General features: G+C 38.7%; 1 protein-coding gene across 4 annotated transcripts in view; it reads right to left on the bottom strand.

Annotated features, from left to right (window-relative positions):
* Positions 1-26,505, bottom strand: part of FAM126A (family with sequence similarity 126 member A) — a 35,790-nt gene extending 9,285 nt beyond the window's left edge. For all 4 annotated transcript variants that reach the window (XM_010712763.3, XM_019616462.2, XM_010712765.3 and 1 more), the window contains exons 1-9: positions 26,353-26,505; positions 11,207-11,286; positions 8,661-8,762; positions 5,299-5,478; positions 4,328-4,408; positions 3,821-3,936; positions 3,414-3,509; positions 1,763-1,879; positions 949-1,036 (exon numbers count right to left, since the gene is read on the bottom strand). In XM_010712763.3, coding sequence (XP_010711065.1) covers positions 949-1,036; positions 1,763-1,879; positions 3,414-3,509; positions 3,821-3,936; positions 4,328-4,408; positions 5,299-5,478; positions 8,661-8,762; positions 11,207-11,257 — 831 coding nt within the window. In that variant the 5' untranslated portion in view covers positions 11,258-11,286; positions 26,353-26,505. The remainder of the gene's footprint in view (positions 1-948; positions 1,037-1,762; positions 1,880-3,413; positions 3,510-3,820; positions 3,937-4,327; positions 4,409-5,298; positions 5,479-8,660; positions 8,763-11,206; positions 11,287-26,352) is intronic.
* Positions 26,506-26,513: the final 8 nt, after the last annotated feature.

A 26,513-nucleotide genomic window follows, 5' to 3' on the forward strand; every position in this document is an offset into this window, starting at 1 on the left:
TTGAGGTGCTGGAGCAGGTCCAAAGAAGGACAACAAGGCTTGGAGAATATGCCCTACAAAGAGCAACTGAAGGTACTGGGGCTCTTTAGTCTGAGGCAGAGAAGGCTGAGGGGAAACCTCACTGTTTTCTTCCAATATCTGAAAGATGCTGGTCTCTTCTCACTGGTGACAGGACAAGAGGAAATGGCCACAAATTGTGTCAGGGGAGGTTTAGGCCGGATATCAGGAAAAAAAGTCTTTACAGAAAGGGTTGTTCAGCACTGCAATAGGCTCCCCAGGGAGGTGGTTGAGTCACCGTTCCTGGATGTGTTTAAAAATGGTGGTGCTCAGATTGGATGTGGTGCTCACGGACATGATTTAGCAGAAGGTTGTTAGAGTTAGGGCAGTATGGTTACGTTGGGGTTGGACTTAATTATCTTTAAGGTCTTTTCCCACCTGAGCTATTCTACAATTCTATGAAGTTTTTAACATGAAGGTTGAAATTTCAGAAAATAATTATGTCACAGGATCGCTAGTAGTCTATAAAGGTTATTGCATACAACTCCAATTTAAGGTCAAGCAAGCACATTAGCATTTTGCACAAGTTATAAAGAATACGTGGTGCAATTAGCTTTTAGAATTAATTTGTATTTAAAATCTGTCACTATTTAAAGCAGTCTTCAGTTATGACTAAATGACTATTACTTAATATTAACTCCAGAGTGCTTCTCCACTATCATTATGCTTTCAAGTCTTAGAAATGTTCTACTGTAAACCACTTATTCACTTGGGAGAATGATAAAATAACTAAGTACACTGAAAATGTGTGTATATATCCTTACAGATCTAGCTACTCAAACAAGCAAGACACATAGACCTCACGAGATTTAGGTTCCTCATGTGATGTTCACAGAAAGCATTTACTGAACTAAAAACTCTACTTAAAAAATGTTGGACTACATTACCTACCAGCAGAGGTTCTGGATACAGTTCCAGTTGTGCTCTATACAAAATGTCATCCATAGCTTTACGAGCCAGATCCCATTCTCCATTATAACTGCAAAGTTAAACATATACTTAAAAGTAAGCACCTGTATCAATGGATGAACTTTCCTGGTCATGACTTTCAAGAAATTAGTGTCCCTTGGGAGCTCACCTGAAAGTTAAACTACTTGTGCTTATTATCAGTAAGCCTGCTACTTAAAAATTTTGTTCTGAATTAGCGCATATGGAGGCACTAGTTTTATTTTCATTGACCACTCTGAGCAGTTTAAAAGTAACATTGCTAGTTATTGATCAGCTAGTAATGAAATATTCTGAAATTCCAATAGAATCGTCTTAATATTAAACCATCTTTTGAATACCCCCATGTTACTAGCCTCTGATTATTTCAGTTAATGAAAGAGCTTTACACATCAACAAAGGATGGATGACAGTCAACATTTTAGAGAAAGAATGCTAAGACTTTATTCCTTAACTAGACTGATGTCAAAAACGTGGACAGCAGACAAAAGTTGGAAAAGATTTTTCAGGTATTTTTTTCACACCATCAGTTATGACTGTTAAGTGTTATTCTAGCCTTCATTCCTCAGTATCACACAGGAAATATCATTTAACAAGTTGGTGAACTGTGTTCTAATCCTGAGGTCTTTATTACCACAGCCAGCATCTGTCCATTAGAAAATAAAACACTTCAAAAGTAGCATGCCTAAATGAACGTATAAGTTAAGCTGGTGCTTCTTTATTGTGTGTGAATAATAAAGAAAAAAACCTACTCACTTACAAGGCATAATAAATCCCTGTTAGCATTTGCACCATGAATTCAGATGAAACTGGAATCCTGCTGTTTACTCCCTTATACTTTCTGACTTGTTGGCGAGGATATCCGCAGACACAAATTCTAGAGAAATAATGCATTTGTCACTAGTAAATAATGAAGAACCACCTTTGTATAGAACATGACTGAACTAGATGTTTGGTGTGTGCTTTAACAACAGTAGACCCAAGGACAGTGTCCATCAACAACTGAGTGCTAAAGCGGATTCTTTCTCAGTATGGAAGAAGGCTATGCCCTCTACTGGCAGCGTTCAAATCCTTCAAAATAGAGATACCCTAGATGGTAACGTTACATTTATACCACAGTTGAACACTGAAAACTGCCATTAAAAAAGTATGAAAAAAGCACAAAAATTTCAAGCAGAGACTAGAACAGTCACATTAAAAAAAAATCATTCTAAACTCCAGTAGAAGTCAGCATTTGAATTTAATTCTGATCCAAATTTCACATCAGCTTTTGTAGTCAAAAGATTCTGGAAATCAAAGATATTGTGTAGTTAAATATTCAACTTATTAACTATTACTTCCAGACTTAAGGAATGACCTCCTATGACATTAATCAAAGAATTTCCTTCTTTATAGCACAGAAAGTTTCCATTACAAAAAGATTCGATTCTTCAGCTTCATTACTACCAGAGAGCTCCTAAAACACTTCTTTAAAACTCATTTATGGCCCCCAGCAAAAAACAGATTAAGGTTGTATTGCTTCTTAACGTTCAAATTACAGCTGTAACAGAGCTTTCAGGACTCTTTTTTTTTTTTTTAAATGAATAACAACTTTGCCACTAACTTACTACGCTTTTTTTCTTCTCTATTCTGCAATGCATCTTCTGCTAAGACTAATTCAAAACAGAACAAAACAAGAAAAAACAAGCACCCATTACTCATTTGTTTTTCTGGATGTTTCTGTTTGTTTACTTGTATGAAGAATCTAGAACCTCAGAGCTACTAGTGGTAAACAGCTGCTCTGGGTCTCCTCGGTTGCCTGGGTTAACAAGAATGCTCTAATTTCCTTGATTCAATGTCAGCTTCCAAAATGCCAGAGAGACAAGTTCACTAGTAGTTCTTTCTCTTTAAAAAGAAAGAAATAAAAAAGATGAATGCCTCAGCTTTGTCTTTTTAGTTGTTTTTACACCAGATTTAGGGAATATCCAAAACATCTGTAGGAATGAGCATATTTCTAGTTTTAGTAATCATTACATTTTCAATTGAGTTTCAACTTCCACACCATTGAAATGCTTAGTAAGCATGCAGTGCAAAGTTAACCAAGATTTTAGAAAACATTTCTGAATTATTTCGATAAAACACCTAGAACTATTTCAATAAAAACATAATTCCTTGGATTTGACTTCTTCCTCCAGTTTACAGTAGTGCTTATAAACCAGGTCATTGCTTCTCCAATTCTGAGATCTCAGTCCGCAGTTAATTAAGAGATACTTTAAGATAAGCAATGCAGCTATAAATACTTTAAAAAAAAAATCAAGTTTACAAGCAACTTTTGGGAATGAAAGGACTTTTTTCGTTACTGTTTGCTAAGTTCAAACAAATTACATTTCAACTTGATAACATTTCAAGTATAATCAGCCTACAGAAGTTACCTTGAGCAAATTTGACACAATGACTGAAGAGAAATTGCAGGCATGTAGCTTAAGGCAGCATTGTAGCAGAGCAGAAGGAAAGTCAACACTTCAAACCTGGAGTTTACAGAAAACAGCAGATTATATTACCAATTTTATGGGTTTTTTTAAACAAGTAAAACTGTTTTACAGAGAAATTTGCAAGGGTTATTTGAACAAACTTTTAATTCAATAAAATTATTTATCAACGACTTGGGATGGCAAGCCTTTCCTTTTTCCTATGCATCCTCCATATAAATTTAATACACGTAGAAAAACAAACGAAAGGAAAAACAGCACACACTCATGCACCTTCTGTCTATAATTATTAAAAACTCTTAGAAGATTCTTAAATGATTATCAAGATAAATCCTATTATACAATTTCACCTGTTCTGTGCTGTCAACATCTCCCTCTGAGGATGAGGTCCACTGTACACAACCCTGGACAAACCATGCTGGGACAAAGCTCCTTCAGTAAGAGCCATGGAGCCAATACTGGAAGGCTACAGGGGGGGAAAATAAAGAAAAAATTAAAACACATCCAACCTGAAGTCTTGCTACAATGCAAGTAAAAATAGCCAAGAGATCAGCATCATCATATTTCTACATCAATTTATCTGAACACCTTAGACTTAAGAAATCACTTAACAGCAGGTAAAATATAAGGTTTCAGAACAGGAAAAAATACAGTTGGTACATGCATATCACTGAGTTATGACTACTGAGTCTTCAGGCCCCAAAGACCAGTTAGCAGCAATGAGTAGACTGAGAAACGTGTTACTAGGTCATGCAAAATGCAAGGACTAATTTTCACTTTCATTCTTCACGCACAGACCCCAAAATCACACTGCCTTTCACCATCAGTGACAACTTTATGCTGTAAGTGTCACTTACTTCATGATATACTGAAGGTTTGGACAAAGATGGAATAGTGAAACTCAGCACTTTGCTGTGTCCCTCTTTGTCAACTATCTCCTGAAAAAGACAGAAGACAACAAGACACCAAGGGTTACACTGTTCTACAGAAACCAGACAGAAGATACCTTCCTGCAGTATATCACTGGAGTAGAACATTGGCAGGCTTCTCACATCTGTAAGTTAGCAGAAAGCTAATGAGTTAGGCAAAGAAACAACAAAAAGGACCAAATATCACAGAAGAGCACTGAAATACTCTGGATCAAAACCTTCAGCAACAACTCCTGAAGCAGACCTAACCAAAACCACACAGCCTCTAATTTTAAATTTCAGCAGCAAATTTTACTTATCCAAAGGCAGAGATTAGAAAGGAGTTTCAGTAAAGCATCTCTTAGCACAGACTAATTGCATTTTGCCTGTAACAGCTAAAATATGATGCTTTTCAATGTTCCCTCAGAATTCTGCTTTTCAAAGAATTAATTTAACAGCAAACAGTATATTTTCATGCAAAATATACAAAAAAGTCAAGGTTATTACAAAATGAAAGACTTTTATTTTCTCAAGAGTGAGCAATCTGTTCAACCATCAAGTACTAAGAATTTGTTGAAAGTGCCTTTATGCATGATCTCTAGTCAAGATGGCCAGAATACCACAGAAAGCACAGGCAACAACTTCAAATGTAGCACCTACAAAGGCTCTCCAGCAAAATGCAAATTTAATTGCCATACCAAGAATTAATGAAAGCAAGAACTGAAGAGGAATCCTTTTCAAGTTCACATTGCAGATTTCCAACTTTAACATAAATTTAAAGAGAGAAAAGTACGACACTCAATCACTTGTTTTCAGTTCTGAAATAAAAGAGCTTATCCTTTCTCCATAGACACTTTACAGTATCCCCTTAAAAGAACACTAATATTTTTAGGCCTGAATAATTAGGTGTAAATACAAACCAAGTTATACACTCCTAGAAGAAGGGCTTCTATACATCCACTGCTCTGCAAATCTCTGCTGGCTGAGACAGCAAGGTAGCACCACATCAGTTCAGGCAGAAACTGCAGTGTGAATCGTAGTAATTGCTTCTCACCACTGCGATAGAACTCAAAGAGCTGATGGCAGACGGGCTCCAGAAGCTGAAATTACAATGAGGTTACAATTGTTAATGAGTAAAAAAATTACAAGAAACTGCAACTTTGTGTAGAAATATAATCACTCAGCAGGGGAAAAGCTGATAGATGTTCCACTGTAGCTACCTGGGAGTGATCAGCCTGCTAACTACCCAGGTAGATGTACAGTGTTAACTATGTGTCACTACATGGAGGTAAAGACTGTCCACAACAGCAGATGCTTTCAAAGTGAGCAGAACTGGATGCTGAGGCCTCCAAAAGTCCAAAACGCTTTTTGACAGCAAACATGGCAAATTGCTCATAAGAATTTGCAACTGTTAGAGGATTTGTTCTCTACGTTCCTCAAAATGCCCCTAAAAAAATGGAATTGGGTTAAAAAAAAAGATGTTTAACTAAACATTGTAACTCAAGTGTTTTTAAGCAGTAACAAATAGCAGAAACTACTCCTTTAAAAGAACTAGGTAGTAGCTGCACTTGTACTTGCAAATTTTACAAACTGAAATCTTAGAGTCCAGCTTTTTAGAATTCAATTCCTCAACCTCAGCTAGTATATTAAAAATCATTACACAAAATGTGACATTCTCCAACTGCAAATCTCAAAAGACTGGATTTAAATGCAACACATCTGAAGGATTAGTTTTACTGCTTTGTTTCTTACCTCGGAGGCTTAACATCTCTCAATGGTTCATTTATATGACTCACAGAAACAGACTCTAAATTAATTTCAATAGCAGGAACATTAAGGATAGTAATAGATTGAAATGTGTTCCTACACAAAAATCCCCAGAAGTTTCAACCTGAAAGTGACAGAATGAAAATCAAACAGGCTAGTCTCTAAAATGCATATCTAAGACACTGTAATCATGAGAATTGCCACTGCACTTCAGAAAGGAAGGTACTATCCAGCATCTTCCTGAAAATTCTTAAAGATTGTGATACATGTACAGACATGTACAGATATAAAGTACAGATATGTACTTTATTGTCAGTAACATGCAGATCTTGTTTTCCATTCAGTTTAGCTCAGAAAACTGTGAAAACCTAAGGCAAAAAAAGCATACCAAGTTCAACTAGTCTCTTCCCAAAGCTGGTTAGCAAAGATCCTTTAGAAGACTTTACCAGCACAAGCGCTTTCCATCTTCAGCTTACATGTTTCACAAAATTTGCATGCTTCCTTTAATGAAGTATCAGTTCAGAATGATGTGCTTGAACTTTAGAAGGCACAGAAATAGCTCTGACAGGTATCCACGTTCACATCGTTATCTCAGCTGAGACAGCTTTGTATCAGCACATTTCAATGCGTAATCAGTACAAAAACAGATATTCTTCCTTGAAATGCCACCACATGCTAAAAGCTAATATCAAAACACACGAGTTGTTGCTGTTCCAAGATAATGTTTTCACACTAAACCAGTTCTAAAAAGTATGAAAACTTCTAATGCTGGAACAGAAGAACACTGAACTAATTTAATCCCTCCTCCTTTGAAGTTGTATCCAGACACATTGGACATTTCAATTCACTATTTCAAATGCTTATATTTCCTAAAGCAAATACCTGAATGGCTGCTATCTGAAAGGACAGCAGTACAGCTCTAGGAACACAATAAACAATCTCAAATTTGTGAAGAAACAAAGTGTTTCAGAAGAAAAGCTTGCCACTGAATTTCTCGAGTGTCTGCTCAGTTAAAAGTCCTTTAAATCTTCACATCTACTGAAGACTCTTCTACTGAATTGTATTTTCCATACCAGTGGGCCAGTAACTTCAAAATAACCAACAAAGCCTTTGCTAATAAAGCTACAATGAAACTGCTATTTCTTGGTACAGCAAACACAAGTAGTTCATTTCTCTCACCAAATGGTATATTTTCAGAAATGCAAACAAGGTATATGAAAAGCAAACATACAATGTAGGTAATAACTCTCAAAAACAGAAAGAAGTTGCTTACTTTTTTAAATTGCTAGTTTAGAAGTATTTCCTCTATGTGGAAAGCTCCAGGTACCCCATTCCACAAAGTTTCAGGCAGTAAGAATAGCACAAATAAAAATTTTAGGAGCACTGTCAGCACTGGCATTTCAATTTCAAGATTCAGTTAACAGGGGAATCTTCAATACTTAGCCCCTCTCAAAATTATCTTTTTGAGCAGGATTTTCATGGCTTAGCAACCATCTTGCAAAAGCCCATGACAAAAGTAGAGATAGCCATCAGTAGTAATAAATTACAGAACATGAAAGTATCAGTTTGGCTATCAACAGGGAGACTCATCGCAGTAATTTACAGATTGATATGCATTCTGAAGATCAGGCAAGCTTGACTCAGTATTTGGAATGACTCAGAATGCTTTCCTGAGCAGCACAGAAAAATGAAATGACATTTCTTCTCTGCTGTACAACCTGTATTTCTGTACCAGCACCCTCTCTAAAAATGTACGAACACTGGAAGCATTTTACCCTCTGCCCACAGTTGGCATTATCTCAACTTTGGAGAGGCTCCTTATGCTGCACCTTTTCCAGAAGAGGCATAAGGATTCCATGTAGTTTCAAAAATAATACACAAAGGTTTGTTGGATGGTAGAGAGTGTGACCAGGATACAACTAACACCAGTTCAGGATGTTCTGTTCTCATCTAGACATTTCAAGAGAAGCACAGTCATGGTGCATGAACCATTCTTTACATGGGCACAGTGCAAATCTGCCCCATTCCATCTCAAAATTTCTAAGGAAGAGACAGATCAGTGCTGAAGTGATGGAAGAAAGGCATAAAACCCTAAATAATCCAAAGCAATAATATGAAAGGAATGCAAAACTACCTAGCATTTATCTCTTGTCATATAAACAGACAAGCTTCTGGTAGCTACAGATTCACATTCAAGTTATGGTGAATCACAAAAATAATTCAGTCAAACATCTTTTCAATTCCTTAACATATTTCTCATTTCCATACACAGATCCTATTACGATCTACAAGATCAGTTACAATCAGCAAGTAAGAAACAAATCTACAGATAGTTTCCATAGTACTACATTCTTGCTAAGAACACATTCCAATAAAATTAAAAGGAAAACATTGTGATGAAGATTCTTCATATAGTTCACATAGTTAGAACAGAATTAACTATTTCACAGCATGCAAGGTTTTACTCTATTCTGCTGGTTTACATCAGACATTATGAGATACACAACACACTCACTTCACTTTGTGGCTCCTGAATTACTCTGTAAAGAGATGAAATCAGAGCACTCTTGTCTTTCAGGTTTGTAGCATAGCTGGATATGGATGCTTCTGGCAGCGTCTGAAAAATACATAGATATTTATTTTACTTACTAGAAAAATAAGGTTTAATCACTGAAGTGTAGCAGCTATTTCAACAACTGTTTTCCATTAGAGGTTACTATTTATCAGAGATTACAGTGAACTAAAACTTGTTTCATAAGGAAATCCTTGCTATAGAAATCATCATTTTTCACAGCAGCAAAGTTGCCAGAAGACACATAGCACTATCATTTAGCAGACAGCTTCTTTAAGAGATTAATGACATTCCATGAGAAATGGTTAAAAGAAAAAGGGGAGTTTCAGAAGTGCAGTGCCACTGAAAATACATAATGTTCTGAAACCAGAAAAAAACTGCACTGCACTTCCCACTCTTTGCTGGTGTCAGCGACAACACAAGCCCACTGTGAAATTTAAATACTGTGAAAGCTCACTGTTTGCAGACCTGTGCTTTGCTGTCAAGACTGACAGTACACAGGTTGTAAATATTATTACAGGATACATTATTACCTGAAAGAACATAAACTCAGGCTGACATGAACAGCTATCCTTTAATATAAATGGGTTTCCTTACAGTACTTAAGAGGTTAAAAAGCTAATCTCTTTGACAATCCTTCGGAAGCTGTACATCTAAACTTATTATTCATAGCTCCTACAGTACTACTTTTCTGCAGTCCTTCAAAGGAAATCATATTCCATTATAAAGACAGGAAAACAGAGTGTATCTAATTAGACCAGGACAAAAATATGTACTCAAATAAGCCCCAGCCCATACTCAGACCAGCAAGATAACACCACACTGTCAATATCAGGAGGAGAAACAAAGAACAGAACAAAAAGCCAGTACCAAAGTTTGAAAAGAAATCCAGCAGGATTTCACAAATGCCAGCTAGCAGTTTCTGGGGTTGAGCCTGTGAGTGTGCATCCAACATTCAATTTCTGTTATAAAAAGTTTCCAGTTATTCAGTAGCAGGATTACTGAACACCATGCTGAGGACTCACAGGACATTTCAACAACAGCAAGAGCCATCCCAGGAGTTACTCAAGACAAAGTCTAACACAAAGAAATAAGGCTGATCTAGAATCTACTTGGGTCCAAAATGGAGGTATGCTGCATTTTCTTCTAGTCACGACATTCTTAATGTCTTTAATTTCAGCATCTTACTGATAACACATACAGCAGGTGAATCTTCTAGTCAGGGTGTTTCAAGAACACAGTTTGACCACAATTAGGTATGGTTTAGTAAACTAGGGTTATAATCCTAAGCTTTTCTTTCCAGTGATTAAGCTTGCAAAAGTATTGTGCTCTGTTGCAAAGCATATGTTACCAAAGATATGTTCCACTTTTTGGTTGTTAGCAGACCAGAGTGCAACTTAATAAAAGGGAGCCGTATGATTCATGCCTCTCTGAAGGTAGGGACCATTAGCTGTGCCACAAAATTCCTATCAAGTTTCTAAACAGAAAACACTGAATCAGAATGCTGTAAGAAAGATGCTACTTCCACTCGCAATGTTCTTTCAGGTTACATAAACAACATTTACACACTGATAAAGTGCTGGGCAAGCTTGACAAACTTGTTCTGAAGTAACAGAAAATCTTGGCTTCATAACAAAGATACAGATAAGTTAGTTTTAAGGAAACCAGTGTTTCTATCTGCTGTTGCGTTTGCCAGATAAAGGCCTGAGGACATAGAAAACTGACAGTTCTTTACTTCAAAGTTGTCTCTACTGCTGGTAGAGTGAACACTGTGGAAGTAAACAACACTGAAGGAAAAAAAAAATTGTGGCTTTACTTGTTAAACCCAAACATTTTTTCCTGTGGTAAAGACGGACAGAGATAATGCAAGATATCCACTTCCTGCTGTCAGATCTTCCATTCCATAGCATTTGCCCCTCTCAGAGTCAGAACTGACCTCACATACTGGCAGCACAATGGCTGAGGAATGCCATCTGCAAGGAACAGACCTGGACATCTGACTGTAAATAAGTGCTCTGAATGGAAAAAATAAGCAATCAGAACCACAGCACATACTGGAAGTTCAGCAAGTTCAACAGGTAAAGTGATCAGCAGCTATCACAGCAACTATCACACAGCACTGAATTCTAATAATAGAACAAAGGTACACCAGAAAGAAGGAGCATGAAAAACTCACTCATGTAGTCCATAAAAAGGTAAATGAGAGGAAAAAATTGAAAGCCTGAGATTTGGGGTACAACATTGTAGCCTGCAGTACATTTTTGGCCATAGACCACTGAAGATTATTTCTTGGCTCATGAAGCAGGCAATCCCAAAGAAGACAATGAAAAAAAGACATCTTTCAAGTTGATAGTTGTATACATCAGATTACCTTAAAATCCAAGGTTGCTAATCATCTTCATTTTCTACAGCAGTCACACACTCTTGCATACCACTCCAGCAGCACTCAGATACCACTGGTTAACTATCTGGTGGTGTATTATTATTACCTTGAACTCCGATAACCACTCCTCCACAAGCCCAGTATCCACAGCTAACATCTTCCAACATCCGTTCCAAACTCTTCAGCCTGAAAGAATATGCAAACAGTTTGTAAGAACTGTGCAATCACTGCATTAAGTACATGATTAGATTAAGTTCCTGCGAATATTTTAAGAATCTTATCGTGCTTTTACTCATTAACATTTCACATGCTGACATACTTTGAACTTTTATTCCACTTTGCTTTTGCGAGCTGCTGGAAGCATTAAGCATGAGTCGTCATATACAGCAGTTTAATAAATTCCAAATACTTAGTGTGTGGGAAGCTTAACAAGTCAAACATTTGCAGAAGGGGCATTTTGGAAACAGAAAATATTACCTTCTCAATTTCTATTTATTTTTCAGCTTACAGAAAGAGAGAAAATTATATGAACTCACTGAATAGAAATTACTGTCCAAGCTTTTTCTAGACAACTGCTTTCTTAACTTGGAGGACACTGAAAGAATGATGAAAACCTTTCAATCCACTTCTATCACCACAGCTGAAAGACAAGACAACGAGCCCGCAGCTTCAGCATGAAGCCCAAGGTAGAATTCCTTGCCTAATTCCTCAGTCAGAGCAAGACCAGCGGTACTCAGATGAAGACAAAAGATGCAGAGTGGCTTTTGAAACTCATCCCTTATTTTCCTTAATTTATGTAAAAAACATCTTACAACAACTGCTCTTTGGAACAGTTTGTTCTGAAGCTAAAGGCAGCATACCATTAAGATAAAAAACTACTAGAAGCTAAAAGCATGCTATGGAGGGTGCTCTAGGCATATGTACATTATTCTACATTAACTTACCAAATTGAGATCATGTATTTCAAACGATGACAAACGCTCATCTCAGGAGAAAATTAACATTTACTCAAAGAAACATTCAGACATGAGATACCTTATCAGACTCTTCCAGTTTAAATTAAGTTCTGATATCCAAGTATGGGCGTATATGAGAAGTTACAAACAAGGAAAGAGGGGAAGAATTGTCTCATAACATAAATAAATGTCAAGAATCTAAGAATTAAGACAAGAACCAGGCATGATAATGGTGAGAGCTATAGGGCTATAAGGCCTCCAGAAAAAGGAGGAAAAAGTTGCTTAAGAGAGGTTTCACTTAAACAGAGAAGTACTGAAATCTTTTAAGGTTTGTAAGAGAATAACCATCCAACATGCACTGCAAAAGCAGTGAGACTGGGCAGGCTATCTAGAAACTTCTTGCATCACATTCGTACAAAACAACAGCATAGCACAGATTATGCCAAAGGAAAGGGAGAAGGCAAGGAGGGGAACAGATAACCAGCTTAATCATTAGTTGAAGTCACAAGTTCTTAACGATCTAAAATTCAATAAAGAGGCACAATGAAAATGAGATCCATTTTAAATGACCATGAGGTGCAGCTATCATCTTTATGAACCCGCATTAGAAAGACCCAATGCATACCACAAAACCCACTAAGAACACAGTTCCTTCCTTCTCTCATTCAGAGAAGAAACTCTTCTGGAAGAAAACATAAGAAAAGTTTGTTTCTGGTTTTGAAACCCAGTCATGTTTGGGTTTTGCTTTCTCTTTTAAGTGACGACTGAAAAACAGTTCATTGTAGTTAGAATACTGACACAGCTAGCACAGGCAAAAAATAAGAACTCACAGCATTACTGGGAAAGAATTTAGCCTAGTAAATCAACTGTCTGGTCAGGGAAAGAAACCTAAACTCTTTGGGAAAACAGCTAGTGCAGCTAGCTGCTCCAGAAAAGCAAGAGAGAAAAACCACAAAGGAAACTCACCTAGCTAAGTATCAGCTCTTTGTGACCAGCTCTGATGATCTCTAAAGGTGTCATGAAGATATGGATTAGTAGCCTCTGAATCCAATCAGGTTTCTGTGCTAAACCCCGATGCAAAAGCGTAGCTTTCATGATAACACCTCTGTGTGCTAACGAACACAAAGGCTAGATTGACTGCAATTACTGAACCAACAGCCTCATCATTCCCTACAGTCACATCTGCCAGCCCTACTTTTATTCCTGTGAAGGCAGACAAAGGCTTCTGCAATGCCTTATGTTTCAGCAGGGCTGGCAATAGTAACCATTCTTTACTGAGCCTCATCTATAGCATAAATGCTTGCACTAATATTGACGTTTGCATCCAGGAGTCCTGGATACTCCAGCTCATAGCTGACACCAAGTTTATGCTTTATTACACATGCAGTATATAATTATTTTTTTTTTTACCTATTTACGTTGATCTATCAAACATTATTTTCAGACTAAAGACTTCCAGAGGACACAAAATTTATTTGACCATTGAAAATAATAAGAGCATCTTTGCCTGGCACTATCCATTGGGCTAAGAATGACACTTCAAAACTTAATGACATTGTATTTGACGTAAGTCTTTTTGTTGGTATGTCAGGAACAAGCATAGGCTACAGAAAGCTGAACTGAAAGAAAAAGGAAGCATTTTTGCTGATTGGGTCACAGAAAATGCAGACTGTACTTATTTTATCTCGATGCATAAAAAAAAAGTCACACACCCTTCTGAATAAATGTTTTAAACTTAAGCACACATGCGTCTACAGCAATACACTTACAAGTGTCACACATAAAACCTAACTGTCTACTTCTTTTCCTTGAAGACAAATATTATGATTGCTTATTAGGCTGATGGCTCCAGAAGAAAGCAGCACCAATTTCATACGACAACTATGCGAGGTCTATTTAAACAGGCAGACAACCTGCTGTTTTGCTGAGGATTGCCAAGTTTTGCACTAGCTAGATAGACCATGCTGGTCTTCAACAATGGACAGATTTGGGAAGCACATACTGAGACTGCTCTAAAAGAAGGACTAACTAATTTAACAGTGCAAGTTTTTCTTAGCACTGGGCACATTTTCTTAGATTGTGCCACGCACAAAGCAAAGCAACCTTAGAAGACTTATTCATTGCAAGACTTACCACATTACTTCCTACTTGTCACATGATGAAAACGAGCACAAGTACAGCGGCCCAGCTAACACATGGCAGATTTAACTGTTTATGTTGGACCTGTGACTTAAAAGCATTTTGGAGTACCTTCCACAAGACTTTCACCCGGATTAGCAATAAGAAATAGGATTCATATTAAATAATAAGTAACAAACAAGCTTGGCTAGTAGAACACTTATTTAAAATAAGCATACATAAAACCATATAGACCTTACCAATTTCTAACATTAGAACCCTATGCCACTTGAGCACTAACATCAACAAGAAAAGAATCTAACTCACATTCCATTCAAAGTCTGCAATCCATTCTGACATTGCTTGATGTGTTCCCAAGCAATAAGCTGAGTAAGAGCAGCAAATTGATCTTGTTCTGTTCTAATACTGTAAGAAAAGTCTCCTTTGATAGGAGATGGCAATTTTTGCTTTGTTTCAGGATAAATAGCGCATTGAGAATAAGATATAAAGTAAGCTTACCTGAGAAAAGCCAAGTCTTATTTGGAAAGGTCTCTACAAAGTGTCTATGAAGACACCCATTTTAGCACAAATACAGCAGGAACTTACTGCTTCAGTAACAGAGGCAGGGAGAAGTTGCTATGCACCAAGCTGGCGGAGGGCAAGCCCAGATCAATGAAAGTATATTCTCTGGCAAATCTACAGATGGATTCATCTACTCAAATGGCTTCAATTCTCTGTATCTGTCACTCAAGAGTTTTTCTTCATGCAGTAATATCAAATGATGGCCTTGAATGAAATCAAACAACAGACACACAGGCTGTTCTTAACAAATAAAGAAGAAAATCCCACAATAGGCGGCTTTCCTATTTTTTTAAAGCTGCCCAGCCTTTGGAGAATTTATCCACAGGACGTGTGTGCGTGTGTGTGAATGAACTCTGGATGAAGTACAAGCAGGCTGCACTTGGATGAAGAATGAGCACTCGAGTTCAGAAGTGACCTTCTGGAATCACAGTGTGAGGCATTCGATAGTGGAAAAAAACAAAACCAGGATCCAAAAACTGATCACATCCCATCCTTTGGGAACTGCTGGAAGAGGAGGAAAAGCATCTATTGTGCCCTTACCTAATCTGAAAAACATCTGCTTGGAAGTTTGTACACTTGCTAAGAAACAGGGTTTTTTTCAGTATTCAGTTAAACAGAACTATGGGAAAATTGCAAAACATTGTGACTTTTTATCAACTACCAGACAAATCTGTGTACTCAACTCAGAAAAGTAGCAAAACAAAATTCTGAGTATTCTTTTACAATGCTTTTACACCAGTCCCATGAGAAACCAAGTCCCTGGTATACGTTAATTTATTTTTTTTTTTTAATGTAGTTCATTTTCAGAAGTAGGGAACAGCCCACTCAACATTTTTGGGTGGGGAGAAATTTTTGGTCACCTCTGTATATTATGTCAAGTTCACTGAAGGATTACAGTCTATACTCGGAGCTCAAGTTACTAAGCCCTTTTCTTTCCCAGCTCATTTCAAAGACAGACAAAACCGTGGTAGGCCTCAGAAGAGGACACAGCACTCAGGAAATCCTTAACTAAACCAGCAGTGAAGCAAACTTATTTTCCCCTGGTGTTAATGCATGACTAATGCATATTTTAGCGATACAGTGATCTATTCACTAATTATGAAATTTCAAATACTGTCAAACTATCCTCTTAAAACAGATTCCTGCAGTTGCAGTAGTGGATAGCAAATTACTCAAAGTCTGTCAAGAAAAGAAACCAATGCTGCTCTGGAATTTGAAAACCACTTCGGAACGTTCTAAAAACCACAAAGGCCAGGTCTGACTTCTTGACATTTTTCAAACTTGCACAAAGAGGAAGAAACAAAAAAAACCCATTGTACTGAGCCTGAAACAGTCACATGCTCAGTGCATGCAACGCTCACAGACTCAGCATCAAATATTCTCTTGTAATTGCTGCCTTCCTTGTAAAAGCAGGCATTGTCAACAAAATAGCAAAAGGTGCACCAAGCTCACTGACGCAGGCTCAAACAAACTCCTAAAATGACAAGAGACAGCCATTTAGCAGCTTCTAATATGGTAACTAACAAGTGCTAAGGCTCAAAACAGAAGGAGTTACCAAAAACAATGCCAAGGAAGCAGGTATTGATTCCCAAGTCAGAGTACATTAAGTTTACACAAACGCACAGGAAAAGCCCGGATGCATCCAGGGAAGAAGAAACCATCAGCAGCCACTAAATGTAGGAACACATCTTCTAGTTCAGCAAGTCCACGTCAGAAGCTAATCCCCAAGAAGCTGACTACTCATCTAGCTTTCCCTATCGCTGCATGCCTGGCTTTCCTGTCTAGGAGCCCATTAACAATGTTAGACAAACAAGCTTCAGAAATTCTAGTTTGACTCAGTATGGTCAGTACCCCAGCCATCTTCAAAACTGCAGCACCAAACCCACACCAACACTCAGCTTGTTTCCAGCGTGTTTGGTTTTTGTTGTTTTCTTTAAAGGTTACAGAACCTTAAGAGCTGAAAGTGCAATGAATGTGAATTTCATGAACCGTTCTCCGGTTTTGTGTCCTTTTTTCTCCTCTGGCACCCAGTCCATCAGCACAAGAAGCAAATGCCTTACTTGCAGCTAACAAGTAAGTTTTATTATAGACCAGAGAACAACAGCCTTGAAATGTCAGCGGTATTGTCCATGACAGACTTAAATAAGATTACCTGATCTTGTACTTACATGCTCCTTGAATGGCTCACGGTTGAAATATGATAATGTTTGGCACTCACGGGTAATGAAAAAAATAATTATACTGAAGCAAGAAAGTGTACAGTAGACTGCACGGAAATGACAGAAAGCTGCCTCAGATGCAGTTGTTTCTTGTGTTAAGGATACAGCACCATAGAATGCTGACACTATGCTGCCCAAAAACCTACACACAAGTACTGGGTGTATCAAACTACAACTCACCCTTCTACAACCCTCAAACTCTATAAACACAGCTGGGGGAAGTAACAACTGAGGTCACAGTGCCATTTCTCAGGCTGGCCGTAGGAAGTTCTGGAGAAAGCTCTCTATAGTCTTGAGCAGTGGTTGGGTCCCTTAAGCACGTGCTGTAGAAGATTTTTATTCTGATCTTTGACTCCTGGCAGTTACATTCGCTCGGTTTCTGATTAGAGAGCAACAATTATAAAGCAGCTTTGTACACAACCTGCTTTGTACTTGCCCTTTACCAGGCAGAAGATAACTCTTCAAACACAACCAGATGACTCATTCCAGCTAAATAAATCATGATACAGAAGTAAGATTTAATATTGATATAGTCCCTTGAATTTATACAAGCCACAATAAGTCACAGTTAAACTGTTAAAGCTGCACAAAAGCACCCTAATAGTACAGTACCAAACTGGAGTAAAATTAAATAACTTCCATAGCTTGCTTACTTTTTTTTTTAGTTCTACTTTGCCATTTCTTCATTGCTGCCTTCTGCAAAAAACCACACCTTAAACAAAACCATCAGCCCAAACCAGCCACAGTAAGCCAGTTTATCCTAATTACTTTCCATTCTCCAGCTTGCAGATGCCCTCTGTTTCAAGCTACTTCATGTGCAGTACATCCTCAAGTGTAAGTTTTCCAACAAAGCAATACCTCCATGCATTATAGGAAAATAAAGCAAGAGCTATCGCTTTCAAAACAGTTGTTCTGAGCAACCGAAATATATTTACCTCCTCTTTTGTTTTGTTCCATGCAAACACTGTTCTTCCAATCACTTAAAAAAAGCAAATATAAACAAACTAGCCTCAGACAAAATAAGAAAACTGGTTGAAAAATCTTGTCTTAAACTATGTTTGTACTTATTTTGGCTTAATAGTTATCAGTTTCACAATCACAAAGAAAACTCAAAGTAATAACTACATGAATCACAAGGAAAGAGAGTTTAAACTAAGGCAATGCTAAAGGGAGTATAATCAAAAGCTCAACCAAACATCTGAACTAACAAAGAGAATTATGTGAAAGGGAACCGTGTGCTAATACCACTGAAGTCACCTAAACCACACTGGTTTTCCAGGTTTTGCTCTAGCCAGAAAATTTCACAATATTAAAATAAAGGTATTATCTTTACTCTCTGAAAGATTTGAAAAGCTTTAGAAAAAGTTACCCACTTTTCTTACGTGTCAGCACTGCTGTATCTTATGTCAGGAGTAAGTAACAGCACAGTACACGACCCAGGGCTCTCACCGCCTCCGTAAGGGAACACGGGGCTGCAGAAGTTATCCACTTCCAAGAATTCTCCACACAGCTCAAAACAAGCAAAGCTACAGTTCTCACAGGACCTCTTTCCCCTAAGCCCAAAGAATGCTACACCATGATGAAGCCCTAAAACAAATGGTGAAATAGAATAAACTATGCAGAGAGAATAGTCACATTGCAGCTTTTGTTTCAGTGCCACGTGCAAGCTTGGAACCACCAACCAAAAACCTTAACAAGAACACTAATCATTATTATGCTGGCAATGCCATGACCTCCAGTTACCTTCTTTGCATCATCAAACTTCAGTTTTATTGTAGTTTCCCTTTACTAACAGTTGCTCATTTCATCTAGCTGTTTATAAAGTCTGCTTGTTGCTAATTTCAAAAACAAGTTTTCCCTCCTGTGAAAACTGGAAGTCACTTCCAATTAGTTCCTTTTTAAGAGATCAAAAAGAAAGGTGTCAGGTAATTCAGCGGTTGTGAAAAGACTGTGGATGTAACGAGTGAATAAGCAGATGCTGCACAACAGCTTGAGTATGACCTAAAAAGCAGGTAGAGTTCTGAGCAGAGGCTGTGCTCAGCATCAACTGTTAAAGGCACAATTCCAACACCTTCTAGCGTAACAGCTACTTCTGAAAGAGGAAAGCTAGAGAAAGCAGAAGAGTATCCAGCAAAGAGTTAAGCAGTGGCTCTTACCAACAGAAAGACTCAGCTCCCAAAGGGGCAGCAATCAGAGGAAGCTTTTCATCTTCCACTTTTCAGTAGCAACCTTAAGAATGCAACACTTGGCCAAAACCTCTTGGCTCTCCTTTCTCAGAGCACAATTTCAGGAGATTTGCCCATTTCCAACTTCAGTCTAGGTAGCTACTGCTTGCCTAATTTGAAAGGCAGAGATGCCTGCCTACAGACCAACAGAAGCCATACACAAGTTCCAGGAAGCTGCATTTTCCAAAAGGGAGGTACATCAACACTGAAAATCTTAGGACTTTGTTTGCTTGAAGTGGTATTCCTAGAAATAGGGATCAGTACGTTAATGTTTGCTTACAGATTCAGAGCCCTGTTCCCTGTTGAGGACTCAGTCTAATAAATACGTCTGCAGCCTGAAAACAAAGCAGTCAAAATTTGTTTCTATAGTAATCTCAACTCTGTGGACTTCGACTTGTAAACAGAATGCACTAAATCAAGTTCCAAGAGGCAAATGAAAAATCATTTGAACTGCAGATGTGATTATGACAATGCATGAAATTGGTCATTGACTGCTCAAAGATTTGGGACACGGTGGACTCAAATGAACCAGAGCTGAACATCAGGACAGCTTAATAGCCCTAGGAAGCAAAACGTTACGTTCATGAACACTGTCAAACCCATAGCAAAGAGGAGTTGCAGTGAAGCAAAAGCAAAGCAAGCTAACCCGTGAGAGGAAATGATAGATAACAAAATGAAAATAAATCAGTGACTGGTCACTTTGCAAACAGTATGACATTGTTTTGAAGGAGAGAGAGAGAGGTATAATTGCTCAATGTAAAAGGACTGCACTCCCATCATTGAAAATGAGCAATAACATTTGAGGAACCTCTTAAAGGGTGAATGTTTTATCAGCTGGTTCCTGTTGGTTTCATCATCCAGTTAACTTCCTATTCACATTTTTCAAGTCCTTGGTTTACTGTGCAGAGACTTCATGTAAGGGTTTCTCCTCCCTCTGATGTCAAGCATACTCACGCCCTACAAAATTACTAAATTTATATGAGACTTTGATTTCACCACACTGAAAAGCAGTTATAAATGGTTAAGTGATTTAGCTCTTGTCACGTTATTTCATGGGAACAAAACTGGACTATCATCCACTGCTTTACCAAAATAGGGCAAAGCATCTAGGACATTTTTAAATACCACTGAAACAGGAATGAATCAAAGATTTTGATTAATTCCTTAAGGAATAAATGTGTATGCATATGGAGCTGCACAGTTGAGAAATCTTTTCCACTTAGGCTACATTTCTGGTGGAAAATCCTTACTGGGTTTTCCCAATACATCTACAGCTTGCCAGTACCAACAGTTTGGCATATCAGTCAAAATAACCATTACAGCCTAATAAGACCTCCTGGTAATCATTGCTAATGCATCTGCTTTGGAGACTCATCGTTTTGATGCAGGACAAAAAGGGTCATGTTAAAAATGCATACACAAAAAAAAAAAAAAAAAAAAGGCAGCAAAGAAATTAAAGTTGGCAGAGATTTCATCATGTTAGAGACTGACTGAGTAGATTCCCAAGTGCTGCAAGAGCAGTTCTGCTATATTTGCACAAACAACTGGAAAAGCAACACAATTTGAAATCAAGTCTACAAAGTATCTTGGCCGAGTTCAACCAATTCTAGCTGAAAACAGAATCCAGATCCTTCAAATTGCATCATTAATTACTCTGCCAAACAGATGTTTCCTTCGATTGTGTTTCACTACATGAGGTGACAAAAGTGATTGTCTGAAACGTAGTGCTTCATGACAGCACAACAACAGTGAGGTGAAAATACCTGCCATTTACAGGAATTACATGAAATGCTGCTGAGATAATAGGGGGAGAGAGACAGCTTGATTTTTTATTTCTCCTACAAACTTCACAGTTAAATGTAAAACACATTTTCTTCAGCAAGAGAGAAATTGGTAAATACCATACCAATGATCACAAAGCTGTGTGAGCAGATGTACAGAATTACTTTCAAAAAGCTATCACATGCTTCTCTGGCTGCTGCAACGGCAATACAGCTCAAAGGAGGGGAAAAAAAAGGCAGGAACTTCTTCCTCTTTCTCAGTCTGATATATAAATACAACTGGCAGTGGAAGAGATATAAGAGGAAAGACTACAGCCTAAAAGCACGGCATGAAACAGCTGAACGACCTAAAGAGAGGCAATAAGAAAGGTATTATCTTAACCAAGTAGGCAGTAAGTGGCTCAGCTAGGTGTGCTATAACCACAAACTGGACAACAGTCAGAATGACACTGCCAAAATCCAGTGTAAAGTTACCGTAAGGAACATTAAATTGCTGCTCTAGTACTAAGTAGCAAGAGCTGTGGAAATCCCTTCTAACACAAAATACATGAAATTGCAGTCTGACTTTACAATCTATTTCACCTCTGGAAGAGAACTGCATAAATTCCTTCAGCCAGCAGGCACAGAAAAAAATCTTTCTGTGGAACAAAGTTTCCAATTCTGTACCTGAACATCCTATAAAGACACAGAGGGATAATGTTAACAGCATACTCAGCATGCCTTAAAGAACAGACTGTTTGAAAACATGCAAATACCCTAAGATTATGGATGACATATGGCAATAAAAACTATTAGAGATTTTTAATATTTATTAGGTCAACTTAAAGCTTTCTCATATTCGAGTCATTTCCTTCAATACAGGAAATACATCAGGATTAAAAGAATTAAAATTACAAAACAATTGTATTTGGTTTGAGAAGAGGATTCAAGTACTTGAAAACAAACCACAGTGATACAGTACAGCCCTGTCTATTAACCAGGCACACGTGGTTATCCAACACAAGCTAACATACAACACTCAGAGTGCTAGACAGCTTAATTAGTGAGTATTAGACTTAATTCTCTAACTCCAATCAAAAATCTTCCCACAAGAATCTATACAGTTTTGCACAAAGTACACATTCAAAGTGCAGTGGGCTGCTTCTCCACTTTTCTAAACGAAAAAGAAAAAAAAAGGATTGAAATAAATACAGTAATAGTACTGAATTGTGGTCTTTGGTACTAACAAAAACATTAAGGTTGTATGCACTATTCAGCAGCTTGAATGAACACCTTGCTGAAGCTTTATTTATCCAGCGCCAACAGCAGGAAACTTAAGGAGACAGCATGGCTTGAAGCACTCAAGTGAGTTAATTAGTATCCAGTGCAGCTTCAGAGCACGCCATGCTACTTTAATTAAAGGTTAGCTTCCAAACAGAAAAAAAGTAACAAAAAGCAAAGGATATCTTATCTCTTACTTAAGAGAGCTGTCTTCAACAGCTATCAGAAGAACTCGAAACATACAAAGCTTCTGTCACTAAATTTAGCATAGGAGTACTTATTCCAATCACGATGGAAAGCAGATACTCTGACCTGTGCATCAGCCATGGGTGTGTTCTGACTGTTCAGCTAGTATTGCTTTTACCTACATGCCTTTGCCGAGCTTTGCTTGCTGCACAGCATTTCTTCTCACCCACAGATAGAGACAGAAGAACATAAACATACATCTGCTTTGGAGAGATAACCCATTTCCAATCTCCCTCTCAACAACCAGGTGATATGCAACTGTATTTTCCGCAACGCTGGTCATTCATAATAGTGTAAAAAATGTTTTTGTGCATCACCCCATTCTTCATTGCATTCTCCACAGACAAGAGTGATGATTACTGAGTACATATCTGCATTCCACACGCCTTATTGATTCCAATTCTAATAAATAACCCTCCTGGTAACAACTGTTCATTGAGCACGCATTACATTTGTGCACCATTTAGAAATAACACCGTGGCCTTATAAACAGAGTCCTTCATCACACTGCACCAAGTGCAGCACCATTCTCCTGTTTCTTCACTGCAATGAGACCGGGCTGCATTCAGACTATTTCAGCACTCACCCAGGCTGTCAGTCACGTTACTTTCACTCACAGCTCCCCAGTTGTTACCAAAGCATGCAAGTTCACATGGGGATGCAACTAAAGAAGTCACTGCTACAAGTCGCCTTACCAGCCTAAGCCAACAGGCTATTTTTATTCGGCTGCTCTTAAGCCTGGGCCTAATTAGGAAAAGGGTTTCACAAAAGATTTGCCAGGTGTACAAGCAAACACGACATACCCCACATTCTCTTCTATGCTCTCAGAGCTAGCACTGCGGGGGGCTCTGTCAGGTGCTTTTTTATCTGAACCAGAAGTCTTTGGGCATACAAGCCAGCAAAGTTCCAACGCTAATTTTGGTGGAACCCCAGCGATGCACAGCAAGAACTGGTGCAGAAACAAAACCCTCAGCCTCAGAGAAAACTTCTTCTTGAATTTCACCAATGTTTTCAAATAATGTCACGTATTTTAAGCGTCAGTTACTTCTAAAGATAAACCCGAGAGCATTCAGAAACATTTCATCTTAAAAGCGTGTGAGCCCACTTAACCTGTCTGTTATAAAGATAGGGAAGATTTTGGTCCCTGCATGAACTAGGAATGCATTTTAATAACATGCAGAGTTTGAGTGCCTTAGAAGCTTCCAATGTGGCCCTGCAGCCCTGACACGCAAAAGCACTTTTCCATACCTGAGTACTTACTTCCCTCCAACCACACTGACCTGACACAGATTTCAGTCTCCATCCTGATGCTACTCTGTTATTGCCTTCCAAGATTATCTCACAAAGCATTTCAGATACACTAACCCAATTTAAGTTCCTAATTGATTTACGCTGATAAAACAGTGCTTTAATTCTAACACGTTCTCTGCTCTCAAGTGTGCGTTTAGCACCCCATCATTGCATTGCTGGCGATTGAGGCCAGTGAATGTCCAAAAGGCTTTTTTTTTTTTTTAATTATATGGATTTAAAGAAAAAATAGCATTCTTACAGTTCTACTTAGGGTTTGGATGCTGGGGGGCTTTCAGATACTCCCATAATGAAACAGAACAGCATTAGCAAATCAAAAGCTTGTCATAACCTTGTCATGCAAACTATGAGATTACAGTATATCATTAAGAACCTTCATGTATGTCCTACCATAGCTAAACCAATACAAGGAGAAGTACCGCATACAAAATGCAAGCTTTAAGTACCTCCTATTTTCATAAAATCACACAAGAAGTCTTGGAGGTTACACACAAGCCACTCTCATGATCAAGCTATTACACATAAGACGACCAATGCACATTTGCACGGCCTTCCGTTTGGCTTTTTGTGTGTGTGTGTGTGTGTGTGTGTGTGTGTGTGTGTGTATGTTTGGCTCTGTTTTTTTAAGCATAAGAGTTTTGGACTCGATATCTCTTAACCTCAAAGACGACAGCATACACAAAATAAAGGTCACATCATCAGGCTTCTCATTTCCTGTACAGTGGGACAGGATCTCCTGCTTAAACTTCATGACTGTTACTTCTGGAAGACTGACTACTTGATACCTGTGCCATTGTATACATCACAGGTGGAGATCACACGTATGTTAACAAAGCTACCTGCACCAACCCCGCAGCAGACTGAAGTATAAGCTTTGTACTCAATCTCACATTTGCTAGATGGGAGGCATGCCAGTTCATGCTGAGAGGGCATTTGCCTAAATGAAGGCTTGGGAATGAAACCTGGTGATCCAGCTAACGGATTTAAAGTCTAAGCTGTCCCTGATAGAGGCTTTGTGCTTTTGCAGAGCACGCAGGTGATCTCTGTAAGCATTTAAGACCTACTGCATTTTAATATTATCAACATTTAAGCTTCATTCAACTTCCATTTGGAAGCCTCAAATGTACATAGCACTCCACTGGCTATTAGTGTCAAAGGAAAGCTTGGAAACTGTGACTTTCCTCTTACAAATCATGCAGACCCTGCAGACTGTGCATCTTCTACGCAAACTGAAGCAAGCAACAGTGTCAAGCTGGGTCACAAAAACGTGTATTTATTTTCTAATTAAATTAGCCAACATTTGAAAACTAATAGCAACAAGGTAAATTCCCAGAAGGAACGAGGTTGTTTTCACTTTGCACACATTAGTCATAGGTTAGAGAGAACCTAATACTTACCATAAGGTAAGCATTAATGAAAAAGCATTTATTGATATGAATTTAAGGGGAAAGTTCAAGATATTTGTGGGGGGTTTTTTTGGCATTCAAAATAGCACATTAGCATATACTAAGAAACAGACCAATTCTGTGGCTTACTATCAGGCTTGATACAGCCAGAACATTTGCGTCAGTAGGAAGGCTCACAGCTTAGTGCCAGCCCCATTGTGTTGAGTAAAATACACATGACACATAGCATTTACAGGGCCTAGCCTGGCAATATGTTATGCACATGCTTGTTTGCAATACAAGTCTTTACAAATTAGGATTCGAGTGACTTAACTATCCGGCTATGTCTGTGAACATGTCTACCATGGACTCACTCGAGTGAAAGAGAACCCTCCCATTCATAAGTCTATGGCAGAAGCTTGGCATGATTATCCTCACGAAAGCCTTCTTCCCTGTGAGAAGTATTCTGAACAAATAGTACCTTAAGACAACTCAACGCTGTCAGGAAGTAAAATTAATAGATCATTCAAAGCGAGACTGCAGTTCCTCAGAAGTGGCACCCTTCTGCTCATCAAAAAGATCATCACAGAAGAGAAGCTGAGCTTTGCATCTCAAAAGTATTATTTTCACGTCGTCAACTTAGTCAAAAATACATCCAAGAACAAAGTCAGATGCATTCAACTCAGAAGTACGTTGTTATTACCTGAAGTGCCTCACTGATAAAAAGTAAAGTCGATTGTTCGTTAACTGGACCGTGTTTGGCTTTTTGAACAGAAAATTACTTGTTGGAAGAAGAAGACAATAAAGGCAGGGCACCACCAGAGAGAAAGACATCCTGTGAGAAGCACAAGCTTCTGAAGAGACGCTTTGCAGCACCTAAATGCGTTCTTGGAGGCAACTCTTTCAGATGCACCGAAAGCCCAGCACTGATGTTGCCCTATACTTTGCCATGTAAAACCGTCCAGCGGCGTCTCGCCGCTTTTAAAAGAAACCCTAATAGCCGCCTTTCGGGATGGCGGGGATCAGACGCGCCGCGGCACCGCCTCGCTCTCCCCACAGCCGTCAGCACACGCGGCGCCGGACGAGCGGCCGCGATTCGACGCGCGCCAAGTTCAGCGGCGAACGCCCCAAGAGCGCGGCCGTCCCGCAGGCAGCCGGCACTTCTTACTCACCGACCGCAACCGCAGGCTCCCGGCGACGAGAACTGCTGCCGCCGCCCCTCACATCCCCGGCCGGGCACGCCGAAGTCGACGCCGCGATAGAGATCCCTTAACAATAAGGCAGAAGAGGCGCGTGAGAAGCGACGCGCCGGCAGCGCGCGGGTCCGCTCTGC

This window comes from Meleagris gallopavo, chromosome 6, assembly GCF_000146605.3.
Source record: "Meleagris gallopavo isolate NT-WF06-2002-E0010 breed Aviagen turkey brand Nicholas breeding stock chromosome 6, Turkey_5.1, whole genome shotgun sequence".
Classification (NCBI taxonomy): domain Eukaryota; kingdom Metazoa; phylum Chordata; class Aves; order Galliformes; family Phasianidae; genus Meleagris; species Meleagris gallopavo.